Genomic DNA, 24642 nt, shown 5'->3' with positions numbered 1-24642 from the left:
AATTTCCGCAAGAGCACGGAGAGATTCGCGAGCGCACAGGACACAGTTTGAGCATGCACACGAAATATCTGAGCGAGATATCTCTCGCGTCACAATCAAGGTTATAATCGTTAACGAAAACGAACGAAAAAACGAAAACTAGGTGGGAAAAAACATTGTCGTTGACTGAAATAAAAATAAAAACGAGGCATTACAAAAAAACGATAACTAACCAAAACTGTAATGTGTGTTTGGCAAAACTAACTAAAATAAAATAAAATTATACATTAAATGTCCTTAGTTTTCGTCTTTGTCAATGTCTTTCATAGAGCAAATAACGTTCAGCTGCATTTCCTTTCCCTGCGTCTCTCACTCACGCGTCTCTCACATACGCGCGCGCACGCACACACACACACACACACACACACACACAGAGCCCCTCCTCCGTGCACACCGCGTCTCCATTGGAACGAGTGTTCGACGTTGAAAGCAAGTTCGCGAAAGGTTGGTATCTCGTGAACACCTTTACACAATCACACATTAAAAAGTGGTATAAAATATTTTTAATTCTGAATATAATTTTGTCAGTGTGTTAATGTCGACCCGAGAAGCGATTGCTACTTTAGAAAGTTAACTATTCGCAAGTTTGAGGTAAAATGCACTTAAGTTGTCGATGTCAAAACACTATAAGCTGTGATTCAAATATTAAATAATGTTATGTCATTTGTTTACTCTTACACTGAATGTTTGCTGCTTCAATCCAGATGAGTAGGTTGTTGTATAGGGTAAATTTAGACAATCTGACAGAACTGTCTACTGGCACAGGTCACTTACACATTTTGCACTTACTGCGGAGTGTTGAGACTGTTTACATATTTGTGCCCATATGTACATTTTATGTACTGGTTTTATTTTTGAATTAATATTTTCTAAAATTGTATGATGTTTTTGTTGAGTTATTATTACACAATACTTTTTCTGACCTTTTTGAATCTTGCCCCTGACAAATAACCCAAATTACAAAAAAAGACTAAAACTAACACTAAAACTAATAAAAACTAAACTAAACTAGCAAACCCACTTTAAAAACTAATTAAAACTAAACAGAATTTGAAAACAAAAAGTCAAAACGAAATAAAAATAAAAACTAATGAAAAATGCAAAACTATAATAACCTTGGTCACAATAATGTGTTCGTGGTATTGTCAGTAAAGTAACTCTGGCACTAAAGTTAAATTAAATCTCTGAAGTAACTTGTTCTGGTATAAGCTACTTATAAATTGCAGAGAGCAATGCACATACTGACCTTGTGTGAATTCTATTAAGAGAATTTACCCACCAGTCGTCCACAAACTCTTCACCCAACTCATGTTCTCAGGCACTTTTAATGTTAGCAATAGTGCAATCCTAATCAATAAGCTCACAGTAAATACTGGAAATAAGTGCCTTTTCAAAAGTGTTAATCACAAGAAAATCTTCCCATACCAACTTGGGTGATAAGCAAGGAACATATTGTTATTATTAGTAGTAGTATTATTAGTATTAGTATTATTTAAAATATTTATAGAATAAAAGCTTGAGTTTAAACAACTTTTTGCAACATTTACTCAATATGATTTATGGCTGCATTTACAGAAAGCTTTAGAGTCATATTTTTGTGTCACTAAAACATGGAGTCTGAAATAGACAAGACAAACCTCTTAAAAGCAAAGGAAATGGCAAGTCAGATGAAATTTAAAACAAACTTATTTTCCTCATTACATTTCGTTTTGGGTTGACAGATGGCCTTAAAGAAGGAACATCATGGTTTTGGTGTTTTGAAATGTAATGATACACTTATGAGACACATTCTCTCACCATGATTAACTGATATAAAATAGTAACCACACCCCCTTTCCTGTATGGAGTACAGCAGTGGTTGGTCGATATATAAAATATGGCTTAATGCTGACCTCACATTTGGAGTGGCTGCTTGCCTAGCAGAAGAAATGCATGTTAATCTTGTATTGACAGTGGTGTGTATTACCAGGCTCTGTTCTGCTGTGTGGGGGGTTTATTTAGGCACCTGTATCCTCCAAGATGACCCTCAACCCCCTGCTCTCTTCAAGGATGGAGACTTTATTATTGGAGGGGCTTTCACCATTCATTACTATCTGAGGACAGAGAAGCACACCTATACTAGACGGCCACAACCACTAGAGTGCATTGGGAGGTTAGAGTTTGACAAAACTAAATACAATCCTTAAAACAACAGGGTTGAATGGGCTCAATTAATTGTGCTGAAATCATGTTCATATTTGTCTTTTTTTCTTTATGTAAACTGTGTTAATGAGAATCATACAAGCAGAACTTTCACTAAGGTGCTTATATTTAATTACAATTTATTATAATAGAGTTTTTCATTTGTGCTTTTCAACAGCATGGACTTCAGGGAGCTGCGCTTTGCTCGTGTCTTACAGTTCGCCATCCAAGAGATTAACAACAGCTCTGATCTCTTACCGGGCATCACATTAGGGTACCATATATATGACTCTTGTGCCTCTGTGCCAATGGTAATGAAAGTAGCATTTCAACTTGCCAACGGGCTAGATCTGGTATTTAACGACACGGATTCCTGTGCAAAATCTGCTGCAGTTCTTGCACTAGTTGGAGAATCTGGTTCCACTGCGGCTATAAGCACTTCAAGACTTTTCGGTTCTTTTGGAATTCCACAGGTGCGTGCTCTATATTGCTATTTCTTGATCTTGTTCTTGAAATGTTGGCACTGTGACAATGTGAAAATACTTGTAACATCGGACACATATGACATTTGTGTCACTGCAGATAGTACACATGTAAATGTGATTGTAAAGTATGGGATTCGAGTAATGAAATTATTTTAAATGTCCTTTCATGTTAAAGAAAAAAATAGCTTTTTTTTTTTTCCCTCTTAACGGTGCTCTCTAGGTGAGTCATTATGCAACGTGTGCGTGTCTCAGTGACAAGCGGCAGCATCCTACTTTCTTCAGGACCATTCCCAGCGATCACCATCAAGCAGCCGCACTTGCACGGATGGTCAAGCGCTTCGGATGGACGTGGATTGGGGCTGTGCGCAGTGATTCAGACTACGGGAACAATGGCATGGCATCATTCCTGAAGGCTGCGGAGGAGGAAGGAATCTGTGTAGAGTATTCTGAGGCCTATTACAGGACCCAGCCGCGCAGTAAACTGAAAAGAGTCGCTGATGTCATTCGTAGGTCAACAGCTCGTGTAATAGTTTCCTTCATGTCCGTTGGTGATATGAGATTTCTCCTAGAAGAGCTGAGTCAGCAGCCTCCCCCTCCGATGCAGTGGCTTGGCAGCGAGGCGTGGGTTACAGACCCACAAATGCTGCGGTTTAATTTGTGTATCGGTGCAGTGGGCTTTGCAATCCCGCGGTCTGTTATACCAGGTTTTCGTAACTTTCTACTTGACCTCTCTCCAGCGAAGGTGCTGAAATCTCCATTGCTGACAGAATTCTGGGAAAGCTCATTTAGCTGTAGTCTAAAACAGCAGACAGGTTCTTCTACTGCTATGCCTGCGTGTAATGGCACAGAGGATCTGCGCGTATTACACAACCCGTACACAGACACGTCCCAGTTGCGGATCACTAACATGGTGTACAAAGCCACATATGCTATAGCTCATGCCCTCAATGGCATTGTCTGTAACGAAAAACGATGTAGCAAAAACATCAAAATTGAGCCCCGTAAGGTAAGTTTTCTCATCTTGGAACAACTGAACTAAATATTACAATACATGTAGGCCTGCTATAAAATATCTATATAACCACACCCAATATTTTAGTAGGCCTACTGATTATTCAGCAAATTACAACAATCTGAGTTTTTTATGCCCATCATGCAGGTTTTTGATCAGCTCAAACAAGTGAACTTCACCAAAAATAATTATTCTGTTTCATTTGATTCAAATGGAGACCCCGTGGCCACCTATGAACTTGTGAATTGGCAGCTTCAGGGAGATGGTTCAGTTCATTTTGTGACAGTGGGTCAATATGATGCATCCCAGCCTAAAGGCCAAGAATTCAGTCTAAGCAGAACTATCATTTGGTATGATGGCAGTGAAAAGGTATAGCTACAATGTGATGTCTATAATTACATCAGGGATGGGCAGCTTTGGTCCTGAAGGGCCACTGTCCTGCAGAGTTTAGATACGACCCTAATCAAACACACCTGAAGCTAATTAATGTCTTCAGGATTACTAGAAAGCTATAGGCAGGTGAGATTTTATTGGTGTTGCAGCTAAACTCTGCAGTACAGTGACCATCTAACTGAAGTTTACCATCCCTGAATTACGTTATAAATATTTATAAATAATTATAAATAATATGCAGTAGCCAACCTTGGTTAATTTTTGACCTTGATGCTCTGTGTTCCTGTCACCTGTAGGTGCCTGTGTCTGTGTGCAGTGAGAGCTGTCCTCCAGGTACTAGGAAGGCTGTGAATAAGGGAAGACCTGTCTGCTGCTATGACTGCATTAACTGTGCAGATGGAGAGATCAGCAATGAGACAGGTTCTTTTTACTGGACATTCTTGAATTAATCATACATACTACTTGGTAAATGCTATATGAGAGTCTAAGATAAAGAAAAGGATCTTGTAAAAATGTTTTAAAGATCTAGCTTAAAAGACGTGCGAAGTTCTTAGAAATATTTGCTTACACTTTATTATTTGTGCCCTAGTTACAGTGTATTTATACAATCATAAGCTAAGTGATATTAATTAACAACATACATACTATAGTAAAGGTTAGTATTTGGTTTAGGATTATATGCTCATAATTATTCATACTTTACCATTATTTCTACAGTAAGTAGAACATGCATAACAAAGACACTGAAAAATAGTGTTGTCAAATAATTTTATACCATAACATTTTTATTTTAATATTTTTATTTATTTTAAATGGAGAAAAAATAATGAAACAACAATCAAAAAGTAATTATATTTCCTTTACACCTTACATACATGTGATTTAATACATGTGTTGTAAATAATCTTTATTTTCACAAACGTAAAATATATTTCTCAAGGTAGTGTTTTTAACATTTTTTTTTTAATATAATGAATTAATAATTTATAAACATCATTAAGACTTATTTTTATTGATACATTTTTATTTATTTATAATGTTAGTAGCATTTAATAATATTTTTTCTACGATTTTTCTTGTGGTCATGACTTCATGTTAAGGGAACAATATCTGTTATAGTCACGAGTTAAATGTGTAAACAACCTGCGTGACCATAGCAACCTGGAATTATCAGAAATGGATAGGCCTATAAAACATGTATTTTTAAGTAAGAATGACAAAATAAGAGCAGAATTAAGAAATTATTATTTTAATATATTATATCCTATTGTATTGTACACAATGTTGCCTATAGACAGTATTCAAATGAATTTTTTTATTATCAGTAAATTATAAAATAATATGTAACCTAAAATAATTTAGGCCTACAAGAAAACATTTTTATCCATCCCATCTCACAGCCGTTTAAATCCATTCACTGATCGAGTCATTATTAGAATTATTATTGTTATTATTATTATGCCTATTAAACCTAAATAAAATGAAATATGTTAAATTCCACTAAAGTGAACCTCCCGTAACATTCCTGTGCACCTTCTTTTGACATATAGCCTATTAATAATAACAAATTATTCGAACTTCATTCGAATGCTCGCATGAGGGCCTACAAATGAAAACACTCATTTATCGTCACATAGGCTACTGGTGTAGTCTACAGAAATACAGTGATAAAGTCAAAACTTTATTGACATGATCGGGCGTTTACAGGAGCCTATTTACAAAATATATACTTTAAGTTACATAATAGCCTATACAGAAAGGTAAAAAGATAGGCCTACATGAAATAAAGCGAATACATAATAAATAAAAATGTAAGATGATGATGATGATGATGATAATAATAATAATAATAATAATATAAAAACATTAAAATATTAAATAAAAAATAAACGATTAGTGAATGGATTTAAAAGACTGTTGGTTGGGATAGATAAAAATGTACACTGCATATTCTTTTAATATTGATAAAAAAATAGGGAATACGTTAATATAATAATTTCTTAATTCTGCGCTTTTTCTTAATTAAAAATAAATGTTATTATAGTACTATCCATTTCTGATAATTGCAGGTTACTATGGTCACGCAGGTTGTTTATGCATTTAACTTGTGGCGATGAGAAAGGGTTTCTGAAGCACACATAGGCAGCAACGTCATTGCACCTTTTGAGGTCCAGAAAGGTATTGAAGACATCATTAAAATGGTCAACGTGACTACAGTGGTCAAACATTAAGGTTTGACCACTGTAGTCACGTTGACTATTCTAACAATGTCTTCAATACCTTTCTGGACCTCAAAAGGTGCAAAAGATCCAGATTAACTGATTGTGAAAGTGCTGATACAGGATCACATTTAGATCTACTCTCACTGCGTAAAAGGTTGCAGGAATGAGCATTGTAGCCAATCACACCAAATAATCCACAGTGAAATATACAAAACAAATAATCCTATACACTCTTAAAAATAAAGGTTCTTTATTTGCATTTGCAACCGCTCCATTGCTGCATTGGAAAAATGTTATCCACCTTATTCCAACGGCCCATGACGCTTATGGGTGAATTATGGGTGTAACTTCCGTTAAGCTGTAAACAGTCAGTGAAAGGCTCACTCTATGAATGCAATAATGCGTTTTTTTTATTTTTTATCTGGGTACAATGAGATGACAATATTCTACTCACCCTTCAACCAACGAAAATTAAAAGGACATTTAAAAGTGTAAAAGCATCAACAAGGTACTTTCAATAGACCATGAAAAACCGTGATTCTTTCCACAGCAATAACGGACAGGTTAAATATAACTGTAATGAAATATATCTGTATTATGTAATATACGTTGCCTTAATAAAAAATGTTAATGAACTTCAGCATTGCATTATACTATTTCAAAGTGATTTCCGTCAGAAAAATAAAATAATAAAGAAAATAATCACAAGGATAGAAAGCAGCAACTGAAAAGTATTCGTTATAATGTGCCACGTTAAAATACCAAGCGTTACGTTATTCTCATGATGTCTGAAAATAAAACATGAAAGAAAAATTGGCAGCTCAATTAGTCAAACTGATGGATAAGCTTTATTTGTAGGGCAACCTTATCATTTGAAATGATTCGTTTCAGTCTTTTTGAATGGAAGTTCCCCAAACTGGAAGTTCCACCCATAATTCATAAACACAGTAGGCTCATCAGGAATAAGGTGGATTTATTATCAAAATGTTCTACACACTAAAAATTGGTTCTTTTAAGAACTGTTCACTGAAAGGTTCTTTGGGGAATGAAAATGGTTCTTCTATGCTATTGCTGCGAAAACCCCCTTTTGGAACCACATTCACATATTTGAAAATAAACAGCCCTTTTCCTTACATTAGGATCCTTTGAAAGGTAATGTTAGCTTGATTTCAATAAAAGTTGTTTTTGGACTAACAATGAAGTTGTGAGATCTGAAACTTATGTTTTTTTATATAGTACAATGACCTCCTGGATATCAAAAGATCGAGGATTTTTTTTATTTTATTTTTTTTTTCAATTCATGACTCCTTTAAAAATTTGTAATCATTTTAAGAACATGCACATCATAAAGGGGGGTTTTATTCAAGTCATTGTATGTTTGAATCACATTTGAATGTATTTTATAAATAATTTATAGGACAAAATGACCTTATGGGTTGTTTATTCCAAAACAGTGTAGTCTGATAGCCAGCCTATACAGATTATCAGACAAAACTGTTTTAGAATCTCTTATTTCTGTGGTTCATGAATGACTGTTGGGCACTGTTGTTTTTATTTATTTATTTCTTTTTATTTTACAGATTCTTTAGATTGTCACAAATGCCTACCTGAGTACTGGCCTAATAATAAGAAGAACAAGTGTCTTCCTAAACCGGTGGAGTTTCTATCCTGGAATGAAATCCTTGGGATTATACTGGCTGCTTCCTCTATTTCAGGCTCTTTAGTGGCTTTGAGTATTACTTTGGTGTTATACAAAAACAGGGCTTCTCCAATAGTAAGAGCCAACAACTCAGAGCTGAGCTTCCTGCTGCTCTTCTCATTGACTCTGTGTTTCCTCTGTTCACTTACTTTCATCGGTCGGCCCACTGAGTGGTCCTGTATGTTGCGTCACACAGCGTTCGGGATAACTTTTGTCCTCTGTATCTCCTGTGTTCTGGGGAAAACAATAGTGGTGTTAATGGCCTTCAAAGCTACACTTCCAGGAAGTAATGTTATGAAATGGTTTGGGCCTCATCAACAGAGACTCTGTGTTTTTAGTTTCACTCTTGTACAGGTTCTTATATGTGTGCTGTGGTTAACAATATCCCCACCCTTTCCCTACAATAATATGCAACACTACAAAGAAAAGATCATTCTAGAATGCAGTTTAGGATCAGCTATTGGTTTCTGGGCTGTACTAGGTTATATTGGCCTTCTAGCTTTCCTTTGCTTTATCTTAGCTTTTCTGGCCCGGAAACTGCCTGATAACTTTAATGAGGCTAAATTCATCACATTCAGTATGCTCATATTCTGTGCTGTTTGGATCACATTTGTTCCAGCTTATGTCAGCTCTCCAGGGAAATTTACTGTAGCTGTGGAGATATTTGCCATTTTAGCTTCAAGCTTTGGTCTGATTCTCTGTATTTTTGCTCCTAAGTGTTTCATTATTGTATTTAGGCCAGATCAGAATACCAAACAACACTTAATGGGTAAAGCATCAACAAAAGTCCACTAAGACACACAACTCTTTTAGATATCAATCATTGTTAGATATCACACATGCTATGCTATTATTTAAAAAATTTAATACCCAAATCTGTGGAACTGTAGTTTATTTCTACAGTGATTTTGTGAACTGAAACTTTTTTTTTTTTTGTAATTATTTTATTTATTTTGTTTGTTTATTTGATTATTAATACATTTTATTTTGATGTACTAACATCTCGGAGTGATTTTTTTTTTCTTCTTCTTCTTCTTCTTTTGAATAGAGGTGAATTACATACTTTATTTATTACTAGTTTTACTATTAGTTGCAATTAATTAAATTAGCATTACTTTAGTTATAGCATACTTTAATAGAAGATAGGAAACCTGAAATGAACATTGCTCAAAGGTGAAGAATTTATTGAACTTGAACTCAAGGAGCTGGGGGATATATGCTGCATGAAGACAGAACAGGTATAGTTTAGTTTATTAGTACAAGCCTGTTATTGTGGACCCCGTCCGAATGATGGCCAAAACTTTACTGATGTTTTATGAAGTTTATTATACAGTGCCCTCCACAAATATTGGCACCCTTAGTAAATATGAGCAAAGGTGGCTGTGAAAATAAATCTGCATTGTGCATTGATCCTTTTGAACTTTCATTAAAAAAAATTCACAAAATTGTAACCTTTCATCGAAGTAAAACAATTGAAAGTGGGGGGCAAACTCACATTATGAAAAAATGTTTTTCTCCAATACATGTTGGCCACAATTATTGGCACACCTACAAATTCTTAAGAGTAAAATATCTCTGAAGTATATTCCTATTCATATTTACATGTTTTAGCACACCAGGGTTACTAGGAGCATGAAATTGTTCAGCCATGACTTCCTGTACAAATATGAGTAAACACAAAGGCCAAAATCCCTTAATCATTCATCACAATGAGAAAAACCAAAGAATATAGTTCTGATGTGCAGCAAAAGATTTTTGAGCTTCACAAAATACAAAATGGCTATAAGAAAAAAGATATAGCATTGAAAACAGAGGTTACTGGTGTAACTTTGGTTCTATGAATAGTAGAAGACCACCAGAGACGGTCGAACATAGTGGAAGGAGTCACGTCTCGCGAGCCATATCAAGACTCCCGCATTAATTTGTCACCTGTGACCTTAACCAGTGATGTGTCGGAAGCTATATCCATTCCATTCACGTCTGAAGTCATTCTCTCAGTCCAAGTGACCAGAGACTCTGGCGGTCTACCACTATTTATAGAACCAAGGTTACACCAGTAACCGGCGTTCTATTTCACTGTTACAGAGACGGTAGAACATAGTGGAAGATGAATACAACCAAGTCACGAGGACTACACCCATCTAAACACTGTCTGACAATACAGCAGAACTGACTAAAGGAATAGGGGCCACATTGATTCTATAAAATGTGATGCCCATGTAGCTGCTGCACATATCTCAGAGAGGGGCACACCACGTAGTGCTGCCCAAGAAGTAGCCACCGCCTGAGCCGAACCATATGCATGTACAATGGTATCCACCACCCAATGAGCCAACCTCTGTTTTGACAAGGGAGCACCTTTCCGACAGGCACCAAAATGAACAAACAACTGATCAGTGGTGTGCCACGAAGCAGTCCTTAACACATACTGTCGCAATGCTCTCACTAGACACAGGCAGTATGGGAAGTCTCTTCAGGATTAAACGCAGCAAGCTTAATAGGTTGGTTCACAAACCTATCAGACAACACTTTAGGCTGGAACACTGGATTTGGCCAGAGTGTAACCTGATTGTTCTGAGGTCCCCATCTGAGATATTGTGGGCTGACCGAGAGGGCATGCAGCTCACCTACCCTCCTGGTTGATGTTATAGCCAAGAGAAAAGCAGTCTTCATAGAAAGACTTTTAATATCAGTTTGTTCAAGTGGCTCATAAGGTGCTGAACGTAGGCTGTTAAGGACCATCTGCAGATCCCACTGTGTATGCACTACACATGCCGGTGGATTAAGATGTACTGCTCCCTTAAGAAAAGCCTCCACCAATTTATCCGCACCAATTGATATCCCCCCACTGGGTTCCGACGTGCTGATAAACCTGCCACGAACACTCTTAGAGTCGCTGGGGACTGTCCAGTCAAGCCCGGATTAACACAGTATAGTGCCCTAGGGTGACCACATTTGATTTGCTCAACCCCAGGGGCCATACACACAACCTCAACTTGCTCAGTGAGGGGTGCCAAAGGGCCCCGTTCATTTGCGATAACAGGTCCTTCCGAACTGGCAATGGTTGCGGGGGACTAGTCGTAAGGGCCAACAGCAGACTGAACCACGGTCTTGCTGGCCAGCAGGGCAACACTAGAATAAGCCTGTGGGGTCTCTCCTGCACACGCCTCAGGACAGGCCAGAGAAGTGGAATTGGAGGGAAGGCATAGAGAAAGAGATCCAGCCAGTCGAGGGCCAGGGCATCCTGGCCTAGTGATCCCTGCTCCTCCTGCACTGTGAACCACAGCGGGCAATGTGTTGTCTCTCTGCTGGCAAAGAGGTCCACTGCTGCGGTCCCAAAAATTCCTCAAATTGACTGAACGACCGCTTTGTGCAGGCACCACTCCCCTGGCCTCGGAGAGAGAGTGAATCTACCACGCTGTTGCAGTGACCGAGGAATGTGTGCCGCTCTGATCGACAGAAAGTGCTCGTTCGCCCACAACAGCAGCACTCGTGAAAGTCGAAGGCAAGATAGAGAACTTGTGCCCCCCTGGTGGTTGATTAAAAGCACCACCTCTGCTGCAGGGTCCAGCTGCCTCATACACCCTGATGTTGCCACAGTCCTCTCCATCCGGTGAGGGATGCATCTGTTGTAACCACTTCCCTGCGTGCCGGGGGCGGTCCCATTGGTACGCCCCTTTGCAGAAATCGTTCCTGTGTCCAAAGCCTCAGGGAGATAGAACAACTGGTTGTCACCAAAACCAGGGTATGTCGGTTGTGGACTGCTGACAACCGTCTGGCTATCAACCAGCGCTGAAATAGGCGAAGGTGTAAAAGCCCTAATTGAATGGCTGATGAAGCTGCCGTGAGAAGGCCCACTAGCCGTAGGAAGCTGTGATAAGGTAGCTTGCGTCGAACCTGGAACTTCGCTATAGCTCCCCTTATAGCCTGCCTCCTGCACACTGTGAGGGTGGCCCTCATCACTCTGGAGTCTAGATGTAACCCCAGGAAGCATAATGACTGACACGGAGTGAGGCAGCTTTTCTGTAGGTTTACCCTCAGTCCTAAGGCAGTGACATGCTCTAGTAGGCGCTGTGTATTGTTGGCTGCTTGCTGCGGTGATCTGGCACAAAGCAACCAGTCGTCCAGGTATGGGAGAATCAACATGCCCTCCCGTTGTAGAGGTTCTAACGCCACTTGGACACATCGTGTGAATACACGGTGAGAGGGAGAGGCCAAACGGTAGGACTGAATATTGGTATGTCCTGCACTGAAACGTGAATTGAAGAAACCTTCTGTGATGAGGTGCAATGGGGATGTGGAAATATGCATCCTTCAGATCCACAGAGGTAAACCACATGCCGGGTTCGATTGCTTGTAGGACATCTATGACATGCAGCATGCAGAAAGGAAGGTGTTTGAGACTCCTGTTCAGGCACCTGAGATCCAAGATGGGCCTGAAACTTCCATCTTTCTTTCGAGCGAGTAAGTATTTTTAATGAAATCCCCTCGGGTGGATTTGGGGGTTTACTAACTCTATCGCACCCTTTTCCAGTAGCTTCAGGATCTCGAGAGCTTGACAAGGGTCCCGAACCACTGTGGGCCGAGTATGTGAGCATAATGGGGGTCTGTGATGGAACCGAAGACAGTAGCTCTTCTCAAAAGTGTCGAGGAGCCATTTTTTGTCAGTAATCCCTCTCAAAAGCTGTGGTTGAGAGGCTGAAAAGTGTCCTTTCACAGACCCTGGACCATCAGCGACAACAGGGAGCAGTTTCGTTACCCCTGGGGGGGGGTGACGATGAGTTGCCACGGGACGAGCAGGTGGTCTAAAGCGAGCACGAGATGCCTCCCTTCTTGAGTCAGGACCAGGTCAAGCAGCCTGCTGTGCAGGCCTGTAAGACTGTCCCTGCCTGTGTTGGAGTGGATTTGTGTGACGAACAGGCATTCGCTGTGTGGATCACATTCCACTGGCCGTATGCTTGCTACCCACATGCAATTTTTAAATTCAGGATCCAATCCAGCCAATCGATGCTGTCTCCAAGGACATTAAACTACACTCAGGACAAGGATATATTAAAGCCTCTCTGAGGTGATCAATGCCTAAGCAAGTGGGACATTGTATATGAGCATCCATAAGATCCATTGGACTTAAGCAGAGAGAGCATGAAGCTGCCATAACTTCCCACACCAGTAAATTAAAAACCCCTGGTCAACCAATGGGGTTATAACAAAAATTAGAGGCAGAGAAAAACAGCAAATTTGAAGAATAAGGTGTTACAATTGCTACGGTAACCCTCGTCAAATGAGTATCGCTCTGGTTCACCAATGAGCATTCGTATAAAGTAGTCATTTAAAGATAAACAATACTACACGCAGTCTGACAGAACCTTGGTTAACCACCGAGTTCACGTGAAACACTCACCTCAGCACTGCAAGTAGTAATCGATTCCAGTCAAACCCTGGATAACCAGTGGGTATCTGGTCCGATGAATAAGTCCAATGCACATACGATAATCCAGTATAATTCAATATGAACTCCCGAGACACAGCTGCAACAGGGAGCAGTTGCTCACCAAAAAGCTGTGCACGCTCGAGCGAGATCTCTTCGCGAGAATGACAAACAGACTGACCGTGACGTGAACGGAATGGATATAGCTTCCAACACGTCACTGGTCAAGCTCACAGGTGACAAATTAATGCGGGATTCTCGATATGGCTCGCGAGATGTGACTCCTTCCACTATGTTCGACCGTCTCTGGCAGTCTGTAACAGTGAAATAGAACTAAAGATGTTACAAAACTGCCTGGAAGAGGACATCTGTTGTATCCTTCATTGCCCAAGAAACAAATATTGCATTTGGAGGGCGCATAGCCTTCGTTGTGCCATGGTGACTAGGGCTGCACGATTTTGGAAAAAACTGACATTGCTATATTTTATTTTTCTGTGATATATATTGTGATGTGAAAAAAAAAAAAAAAAAAAACACCAGATGACTTGAATAGTTCTTTTTGAAAAGAATTAATCATTCTAGGATGATTGGGGTGATTTTGTAGGTAAGTGAATATGCATAGAAAATAATGAACAAATTGAATGCATAGATAAATATAATAGAACAAAGATACAAATGAAATAAATAGTGCTTTATATAGTCTAACATATTCAGGTACAGAAATTCAATAATCAAATGTAAAATAATGTAAAAAATTAAACGATTAATTTGTGTTAAAAAATACAAAAATAACTTTTCTCTTTGTCTTTTGTTGTTTGCTTAACATTCATGACACAGAAAGCAGCAGGGGCTGCTGTCACTTTAAGACCGGATGCGCGGCATGGATCCAAAATACTGTTACACATCTGGTTTTCTTTCTCAATTGCTTCGTTCACCTAAGCCATAATAAATTGTGTTTACAAGAATAGTTGATCTTTTACGTGCATTTTGTCCTTTTTTTAGCATGTATGTGTCCATTCAGGCACAAATAGATGCGGAAGAGAACAGTATTCGGTGTTCACATGCTTCTGTGTGTGTTCTCACATAAAACAGCCGCACTTTCAGAATTTAGTTCCCTTTCGCATCTTTGTGCACTCAAATGGTTTAAAATCTCTTAAATGTTTAAACTGTCAGGACCTAAAACATGTTCAAATGATAAACTTTCATTGTATGATGGTCAAACTTTGCAATTAATCATAGAATCACCTGCTTTTTGAACCGTGGTGGTGTCTGGTCCATATGGATTAACAATCCCTATGCTCGACATCACATATCCTGCAATGTGACTATCGCGGATGCGCACATCGTGATTTTGATGCTAAAACGATATATCGTGCAGCCCTAACGGTGACACAATCACCCTTCGAAAGCGGACTTCTAAGGGTGCAGCCTTTGAATTGGGACAGCCTTTGTTGCGCTACTGCGACGCAATCGGTAATATAACTATTAATATATACTGTTGTAACTCCATACTGGATTACTATTTTATATCAGTCAATCATAGAGACAGAGCGCAATTAGGCCACACCCACTCCAGTGTGCGTGTCTCAGTGACAAGCGGCAGTATCCTACTTTCTTCAGTATCCAACCGTCTCCATTGACTTTATATTGCGTGAGGCTGAACAGAACAATGTCTAAACACTGCTATGTGACAAGGTGTACATCAAACAAGCTAAAAAACCCAGAACTACAGTAGGTAGTCAACCAAGACTTGCATTGCTTCTCTTGTTGCCCTTCAACTGGAAATTACAACCAAAAGCTGCACAATGTGGCATCGTATATTATATTCCAAGTTGTGTTGCGGTAAAAATAACAACTGGGCAGTGTCAGTAGCTCACCGAGTGCAACCATTTGACGTCATCGACATAGAACGCACTGTGCACCTAAACAAAATGGCGCCGCCCGTTGTCCAAATATGTCATGGATTTTTTAAATAACGTAAATTTTTCATGGGGTTTCTACTACACATTTCAGTAAGAGACAACATTTATGTTATATTAAGCCATACAAGTCTTAATACCAGCGGTTCCCTTTAAGTTTCTGAATATGTTATCTGGACAAACACTGCATTACATCATGGACACATCGTGGTCCTGGGGTGCAAATCTTTCGAATTAAAACAGTTAATTTTGACAACTACTCGATCTGCTTTTGTTTAACTTTGGTTTAACTTAGTTATGAGTATGCTTTTGTTACATTTTCATGACAGAAAAAAATGCAATAATCCATCCATTCTCCAAGCCACTTGTCCACTACAGGTTCGCAGCAACATTTCTACCAGGACATGTGATGGTGCTGTCTACAAATGTAATAATTAGACAGGTTAAATATTATAGTCATCTGTAAGTTAACTTTTGATTTGGTTTGGTTATTTTCATTTTTTTTTAAATAGTTATGGCTATAGTAATTATGACTGCATTTATTGCAGAATGCTTTACAGTTGTGTCACTGAAACATAAGAAGTTGACAAATTGTTTGCAAAATAAGTAGTAAAGGCGATTAAATGCAAATATACATGTTTTCCATTAACCTAATTTCGGTTGGCAGGGGGTGGGGATTACCTTAAAGAAGGTCCTGGTTTGGGTGTTTTGAAACTTTTATTCACTTGAGACACATTGTCTCATTATGATTTACTAGTATGAAATATTAACCACACCCTCTTACATTTTTCACTACAGAGATGTACAACAGTAGTGGCTGGTGGGTATATAAAACAAGGCTTAAATCCCACCTCACATTTGGAGTGATTGCTTGCCAAGTAGGAGAAATGCATGTTAATATTTTATTGACAGTGACAATACTGTGTATTACCAGACTTTGTCCTGCTGTGTGTGGGGTTAATTTAGGCAATTGCATCCTCCAAGGTAACCCTCAGCCCCCTGCTCTTTTCAAGGATGGAGACTTTGTTATCGGAGGGGTTTTCAGCATTCATTACTATCTAAGGACAGAGAAGCACACCTTTACTAGACGGCCACAAACGCTAGAGTGCAGTGGCAGGTTAGAGTTTGATGTAAAATTTTATTCCGTTTTTTTTTTTTTTTTTTACAGAGCAGTCTTGAGTAGGTTGCTATTGTGCTAAATTTATATTCATATTATATTCCGATATTCATTCAATGAGAATCATATAATCAAACTGTTCATGTGCTTATTTTTATAATGGTTTATTTTACCTAATTAGTTTTTTGTGTGTACTTCAACAGCATGGACTTCAGAGAGCTGCGCTTTGCTCGTGCCTTGCAGTTCGCCATCCAAGAGATCAACAACAGCTCCGATCTCTTACCGGGCATCACATTAGGGTATCATATATATGACTCTTGTGGCTCTGTGCCAATGGCAATCAAAGTATCATTTCAGCTTGCCAATGGACTAGATCTCATATTTAACGACACTGATTCCTGTACAAAATCTGCTGCAGTTCTTGCACTAGTTGGAGAATCTGGTTCCACACCATCTATAAGCATGTCAAGACTTTTCAGTCCTTTTGGAATTCCACAGGTGTTTGCTCAGTAAAACTATATTTTAGTCCTCTAAAAGATTTCCAAAATAAATAAAAATGTTGGCGCTGTGCCAGAAACTCTGTTTAATTATTGTTGTAAAAAAAAAATCATTGTATTTTTGTCATAATACAGATTGAAAAACTTTGAAAATATTTGTTAAAAGAAACATCTGTCAACATTTGTCACAAGACATAGAATGAATGTTATTGTAATAAGATCCAAAAGGTTTACTTAAAGTCCTTATACATTCGGAAACATTTTATTTTAAATGTTTTTTCCCTCTTGGTGCATTATAGGTGAGTCATTATGCAACATGCGCGTGTCTCAGTGACAAGCGGCAGCATCCTACTTTCTTCAGGACCATTCCCAGCGATCACCATCAAGCAGCCGCACTGGCACGGATGGTCAAGCACTTTGGATGGACGTGGATCGGGGCTGTGCGCAGTGATTCAGACTATGGGAACAATGGCATGGCATCATTCCTGAAAGCTGCGGAGGACGAGGGAATCTGTGTGGAGTATTCTGAGGCCTATTACAGGACCCAGCCGCGCAGTAAACTGAAAAGAGTCGCAGATGTCATTCGCAGATCAACAGCTCGTGTAATAGTTGCCTTCATGGCCTCAGGTGACATGAGAATCCTCTTAGAAGAGCTGAGTCAGCAGCCTCCTCCTCCAGTGCAGTGGATTGGCAGTGAGGCGTGGGTTACAGACCCAGAAATACTGCGGTTTAATTTGTGTATCGGCACTGTGGGCTTTGCAATCCCGCGGTCTGTTATCCCAGGTTTTCGTAACTTTCTATTTGACCTGTCTCCAGAGCAGGTGCTGAAATTTCCCCTGCTGACAGAATTCTGGGAAAGCTCATTTAGCTGTAGTCTAAAACAGCAGACAGGTTCTTCTACTGGTATGCCAACATGTGATGGCACAGAGGCCTTACGCATATTACAGAACCCGTACACAGACACGTCCCAGTTACGGATCACTAACATGGTGTACAAAGCCACATATGCTATAGCTCATGTCCCTCAATGGCATTGTCTGTAATGAAAAGTATTGTGACAAAAACATGAAAGTTGAGCCCCGACAGGTACGTTTTCTTATTGTTTTTTTGTTTGTTTGTTTGTTTTGTTTGTTTGTTTAATATGTTTACAAAAGTGAATTTAAAATTCTCTATATACTACAGTATTATTCCTTTACTTTTTTGTGTAGAATTATAAAATATTTATACAACAACACCCACTATTTCAGCTACTGATTATCAGCAAATAATTTTAATCACAACACAGTTTTAATTTTTCATGTCCATCATGCAGGTTTTTGATCAGCTCAAACAAGTGAACTTTACAAAAAATAATTATTCTGTTTCATTTGATACCAATGGAGACCCTGTGGCCACATATGAACTTGTGAATTGGCAGCTTCAAGAGGACAGTTCAGTTGATTTTGTGACAGTGGGTCATTATGATGCATCCCAGCGTAAAGGCCAAGAATTCAGTCTGAACAGAGATATCATTTGGCATGATGGCAGTGAAAAGGTATAGCTTGTGATCTATTCTATGTGATTGTGGCTACTTACGAGAGTTGTGAGATACCACTTGCCATCCTTACAGATAAATATGACACTACTAAACATAACTAGATAGCCTTGGATAATGAATGAATGAATTAATTTTATTTAAGTGTATTATTAATTAAAAAAGAAAGAAAAAAGTTCATTTGTAACTCTGATGCTCTGTGTCACCTGCAGGTGCCTGTGTCTGTGTGCAGTGAGAGCTGTCCTCCAGGTACTAGGAAGGCTGTGCAAAAAGGAAGACCTGTCTGCTGTTATGACTGCATTAACTGTGCAAAAGGAGAAATCAGCAATGAGACAGGTAATTTGTTTGGACATTCTGCTGGATAAATCACAGGTGGTTCTGGGCCAATGACAAATACTGTAAGACAGTTAATGATAAAGCAAAGAAAAAAATAGTTTAAATACAGTTTAAAACATGTGCAAAGTTCTTACAAATCTAGGGTAAGATGGGGTAAGATTTCTTTTTTTTCTGCTGATCATAAATGACACAACGTCTCATCTAATGAATGGCCTACCCTATTTTTAATTTTGCCACTTTTTATATATGCGGCATTTTACAGAATTGGTTTAAAGTCAGAGTTGGAAATGTCTTGAAAAAAAAAAAGTTTCTTTTTTTCATGATTTGTTGTATGTATGAAAATTGTATAATATCCAAGGTACACATTTCCAGTAATTGTGCAGTTAATTCTCATATTGTATTTTCAGAAAGTTTTGGAATATTTTTCCTCTCCCCAAATTTGTCGCTACAGAAACACAATGATAAATAATTTAATAAGAAGGGTTACATTGACCTATTAAGATTTTGTTTACATCTACAGTACCTTATCAATAACAATTACAATTTTAACAATATTTGAAGTGTAATTTATGAGATTTGTTGTATTTTGAATCAAACCTTTCTTTATAAAAGGCATAAAGTTTATCATACTGATTTGAAATTTATTAGATTCATTAGTTTGAATATGCATCGAACTAAACACTATAATAACATCTTAGTTGATAATTCAATATACATTATTTTTGACAAAACATCACATGTTTCGGTCATGACTGTACATTTTCGTGGCATTTAGTGGCATTAATGTGTTATTAGCGACCACATCACTTTACAGAATTTTAACTCACATGCTAAAACACTAATGATTTGCATAACTGTACTAAAATTTATTTCACCCCAAATAAATGATAATGTGCTCCCTTTTGTCACTACCAAAACAATGATGTCACTAAAACAGTCACAACTGAAACATGTGGTGAAGTTTCGGTTGTGACAATTTTAGATACTTTTGAGCCTAGCTCAAAGATGCTAATCACCACATGGTTAGCTAGCACAGTTCTGAACAGTTGCACAGTACATACACAAAAACTAAATCTTATCGAATATCCCCCAAAAACAATGATGTCACAACCGAAACTTCACGTTTCAGTTGTGACTGTTTCGGTAGTGACAATTTTAGATACTTTTGAGCCTAGCTCAAAGATGCTAATCAGTACATGGTTACCTAGCACAGTTCTGAACAGTACACACATTAAAACTAAATTTTATGGAATAACACCCAAAAAAGTTTGCTTAATTGCAAAAAAAGTTGTTTGGTAGTGACGTTCCCTAAAGTTACACACAGATTTTCAGACTTTTGAACACATTTAACTGTTTAACATATACTGTTTTGGTAGTGACATGAAAATGCGGGACACGTTTTTTTTTTTTTTTTTTTTACATAAAATTTCATGATTTAAAAATAAAATATAAAATAAATATTGTTTTTAAACTTCCACAATGGAAAAAAAATCTAAAATTATTTCAAAAACATTTTCACAAGTTGAAATTTAGAGGTTAGGGTTTGGGACAGCCACCTCCCAACTGAAAGTACCAAATAAATGATGATTTTATATTAAGCTTACTGATATTTTAAATATTATTGTTGGATTCAATAGATAACAGAAGGATCTTAGTAAACATCTAAAATTTGAATAATTTTTTAAAATTTGTTTTTGGTTGTTGGACAGCAGTTTGCACCAATTCTGTAGAAGGGCCCATATATCAACATTTGTGAGATTGTCGAAATAGGTTTGAGGTTAATTTATCAGATTTTTTAACATGATTATAGTGAATGTCAAAATATTGACATTGTATCATTGTTGAACATCAGAGTTTTTTTGTTTCTGTTTGGTAAAGGGGAATTTGTGGACAGATGGGTGTTTTTGAACTAGTGAAGTAAAAATTACAGTGAAAAAATTACAGTAAAGAACTGATAGTCTACTTTTACATACTATAAATAGAATCTATCGCTATTTTCACCTAGTGTAAATAGAATATATTGCTATTTTCACTCAGTGTAAATAGAATGTATTGCTATTTTCACTTAGTGTAAATAGCATCTATTGCTCAGAAAATATGCTATTTTCACTTAGTGTAAATAGCATCTATCACTATTTGCACTTAGTGCAAATAGCCGCTGCCATATTTTTTTGCCTTTTTGAGGATTAGTACATTTTTGCACCTTTTGTAATAGTTTCTTCAATTGTCCTGAGTGTGAAAGGATGAATCTCAAGATTAAATATGCAAAAGATGCTGAAGAGAGCAGGACCTGGAGGATTTCTCTATACAAAAGAAGACAAAAAAGGCGCTCATGAACAACTATCACAAAACATAAAATCAGTCATTGATCATCCAGGTAGTAACACAGAGTATCAATAATCAAGGCATAAAAACAGTCATCGATCATCCAGGTATTAAACTGTTAAACAGGTTAATTTGTGTAAATTCAGGGGCCATTTACATGACACCGTTTTCAACTAAAAACAAAACTTTTTATGTGTTTTGGGCATTCATTTACACGACAACGGCATTTTGGTGGCCTGAAAATGCAAACTTTTGAAAACATGTTTCAGAATGCACGTTTTTGTAGACGGTCTCTGTGTAAACATTTAAAACATGAATCATGCACATTGCATGTTCAGTCTATAGGGTTTCATCGCCATCTAATGGTCTGCCAGCAGAATACAGTGTTTTTAGTCATTTTCACAGATTCGTATGAATGGGGATCGTTTTGACAATGGTGTCGTCTGTACGCGGAAAACTCAAAGGAAAAACTTATCCATTTTAAGCATATCTTTGTCCTGTAAATGTACCCTCAGTCATTTTGTTATGTTGTTATGATAAAATGTATGTTTTGACAGTATTTTATAGGACAAAAATGAACACCATATCATGGACCCTGCTTTTTCTACTGAGTTGGTCATTCTAAAAGGTCTGATAACCTGTTTGTCTCCCTTTTCTTCCTATGGTTCATAAATGACTGTTAAGCACTGATTTCTTCCATCTTCCAGATTCTTTAGATTGTCACAAATGCCTACCTGAGTACTGGCCCAATAATAAGAAGGACAAGTGTCTTCCTAAACCAGTGGAGTTTCTCTCCTGGGATGAAATCCTTGGGATTATCCTGGCTGCTTTTTCTATCGCAGGCTCTTTAGTGGCTTTGAGCATGGCTTTAGTGTTCTACAAAAACAGGGCCTCTCCAATAGTAAGAGCCAACAACTCAGAGCTGAGCTTTCTGCTGCTCTTTTCACTGACTCTATGTTTCCTCTGTTCACTTACTTTCATTGGTCGGCCTACTGAGTGGTCCTGTATGTTGCGTCACACATCATTTGGAATCACTTTTGTCCTCTGTATCTCATGTGTTTTGTTGAAAACAATAGTGGTGTTAATGGCTTTCAGGGCTACACTTCCAGGAAGTAATGTTATGAAATGGTTTGGGCCTCATCAACAGAGACTCAGTGTTTTTGGTTTCACTCTTGTACAGGTTCTTATATGTGTGCTTTGGTTAACAATATCCCCACCATTTCCTTACAATAATATGCAACACTACAAAGAAAAGATCATTCTTGAATGCAGTTTAGGATCAGCTATTGGTTTCTGGGCTGTACTAGGTTATATTGGCCTCCTAGCTTTCCTTTGCTTTGTTTTAGCTTTTCTTGCCCGAAAACTGCCTGATAATTTCAATGAGGCTAAATTCATCACATTCAGTATGCTTATATTCTGTGCTGTATGGATCACATTTGTTCCAGCTTATGTCAGCTCTCCAGGGAAATTTACTGTAGCTGTGGAGATATTTGCCATTTTAGCTTCAAGCTTTGGTCTGATTCTCTGTATTTTTGCTCCTAAGTGCTTCATTATTGTATTTAGACCAGAGCAGAATACCAAAAAACACCTAATGGGTAAAGTACCATCAAAAGCTCTCTGAGTCACACAGTGCAATCACCGCAGTGCATACAAATACTAATTAATATTGCAAATGATATATTCTGTGATTTTTAATGCATAAGCTGTTATACTTCTTTGCAAATATGTGCAAATATGAAGATGGAAACATATATAATGAAATGATAAGTATGTCAATTTAATTTTTTGTAAATTCTCTTTACAATTATGTTTGCACATGTCAGCTTGCATACTTTTGATAAAATAAAAGACAATAAAAATAAAAGACAAAAGTTTTTTTTTTTTTTTTTTTTAATTTACAGTTTGTTTTTAATTAGCGTTGGTACTATTTTCACAAGGTGTACATTTTCAAAACTCTTAGTACAAAACTCCAAACTGATCACACTTGTAACACAGCTAGTCATTCTTTCGAAACCTGATCTCATGCTTTCATTCTAGTTGTACATATTTTCATTCTACATAATCACTATTTCAAAACACAAGATCATTGTGATATGTAATGACAACATTTGGTTCAATCACTGAAACACAACAGTATGTTCTTTTTTCAATTTAGTACTTTTAACAATCAGTTCATTTAGCAGCAAACAATACAAGATAGACGTTTCAAATCACCCTTGTTGCTGAAATAATTACAGTTACACAGGCTAGATGCCACATTAGAAAATACACTCACAATTTTTTTTAATTGCTTTGGTGCAGTTTTCACAAGCAATTGGTAAATTTTCAAAACTCTTAGTACTAATGTCACAACAGATCATCAAAAGTGCACTTTTTTCGAACATTTCGGCACATTTTCAATTGTGTTAGTACAATACACAAAATCACAAAGTATCCTTTTCACTACGCAAAATAAGTGTTTCATCTATATAAAAGTTTCATTCACAGTAACAGCATTTCATAATGCTCTTACTATCAAACTTTTGATTTGCATCTCTTTTCGTTCAGTTTAATACATTTGTTTATTATTTAATCTAACTGATCTTAAAGGAACACTCCACTTTTTTTGAAAATAGGCTCATTTTCCAACTCCCCTAGAGTTAAACAGTTGAGTTTTACCGTTTTCGAATCCGTTCAGCCGATCTCTGGGTCTGGCGGTACCACTTTTAGCATAGCTTAGCATAGATCATTGAATCTGATTAGACCGTTAGCATCTCGCTCAAAAATGACCAAAGAGTTTCGATATTTTTCCTATTTAAAACTTGACTCTTCTGTAGTTACATCGTGTACTAAGACCGACAGAAAATGAAAAGTTGTGATTTTCTAGGCCAATATGACTAGGAACTATACTCTCATTCCGGCGTAATAATCAAGGAATGTAACTACAGAAGAGTCAAGTTTTAAATAGGAAAAATATTGAAACTCTTTGGTCATTTTTTAAGGAGATGCTAACGGTCTAATCAGATTCAATGAACTATGCTAGGCTATGCTAAAAGTGGTACCGCCAGACCCGGAGATCGGCTGAATGGATTCGAAAACGGTAAAACTCAACTGTTTAACTCTAGGAGAGATGGAAAATGAGCCTATTTTCAAAAAAAGTGGAGTGTTCCTTTAATGGTTAATCAATGAATCATTCAGTACACCTATAGATTTCTATAGATATTGATTCTATAGGCATAGTTTCTATAGAACTTATTTGCAATTTCTGATATGGATAACCAAAATGTAATGAATTATAAGCAATTTATCTGAGATGATGACCACAATTTTCAAAGGCCCTCATTTATCAAACGAACGTAGAATCCATCTGTAGCAAGGTTCAAGGTTTAGGAAGGAAGAGGACAGGGTCGGCTTGACTACTGACTGCTTTATTTTACCAATTCAGCATACAAAAAGAAAAGGTGTGCAGACAGGCA

At 37.5% G+C, this 24642-nt stretch overlaps 2 protein-coding genes and 1 pseudogene across 2 annotated transcripts; all 3 read left to right on the top strand.

The window, feature by feature from the left end:
* Nucleotides 1–410: 410 nt before the first annotated feature.
* On the top strand, nucleotides 411–7931 carry LOC127499598 (extracellular calcium-sensing receptor-like; the record flags this gene model as incomplete). The annotated part of the gene is made up of 5 exons (XM_051869989.1): nucleotides 411–483; nucleotides 2041–2191; nucleotides 2399–2693; nucleotides 2926–4530; nucleotides 7913–7931. Coding segments are annotated over 4 exons (1338 nt in total), but the record flags the coding sequence as incomplete, so codon positions are not given.
* Nucleotides 6611–9357, top strand: LOC127500334 (extracellular calcium-sensing receptor-like). Its single transcript, XM_051871441.1, has one exon. The coding sequence runs from the start codon at nucleotides 7861–7863 to the stop codon at nucleotides 8824–8826; it is 966 nt and encodes a 321-aa protein (XP_051727401.1). The 5' UTR covers nucleotides 6611–7860; the 3' UTR covers nucleotides 8827–9357.
* A 3053-nt stretch (nucleotides 9358–12410) lies between these two features.
* LOC127499597 (extracellular calcium-sensing receptor-like) lies at nucleotides 12411–22808 on the top strand (annotated as a pseudogene).
* The last annotated feature ends 1834 nt before the right edge of the window (nucleotides 22809–24642 follow it).

This window comes from Ctenopharyngodon idella, chromosome 18 (assembly GCF_019924925.1).
Source record: "Ctenopharyngodon idella isolate HZGC_01 chromosome 18, HZGC01, whole genome shotgun sequence".
In the NCBI taxonomy this organism is placed as follows: domain Eukaryota; kingdom Metazoa; phylum Chordata; class Actinopteri; order Cypriniformes; family Xenocyprididae; genus Ctenopharyngodon; species Ctenopharyngodon idella.
The sequence above is the reverse complement of the archived record's forward strand: the minus strand, read 5'-3'. Positions and strand labels throughout refer to the sequence as shown.

Excerpts from the sequence above, each read along its gene's own strand:
- LOC127500334 (XM_051871441.1), top strand. The coding sequence starts at position 7,861 with ATGACTGTTGGGCACTGTTGTTTTTATTTATTTATTTCTTTTTATTTT.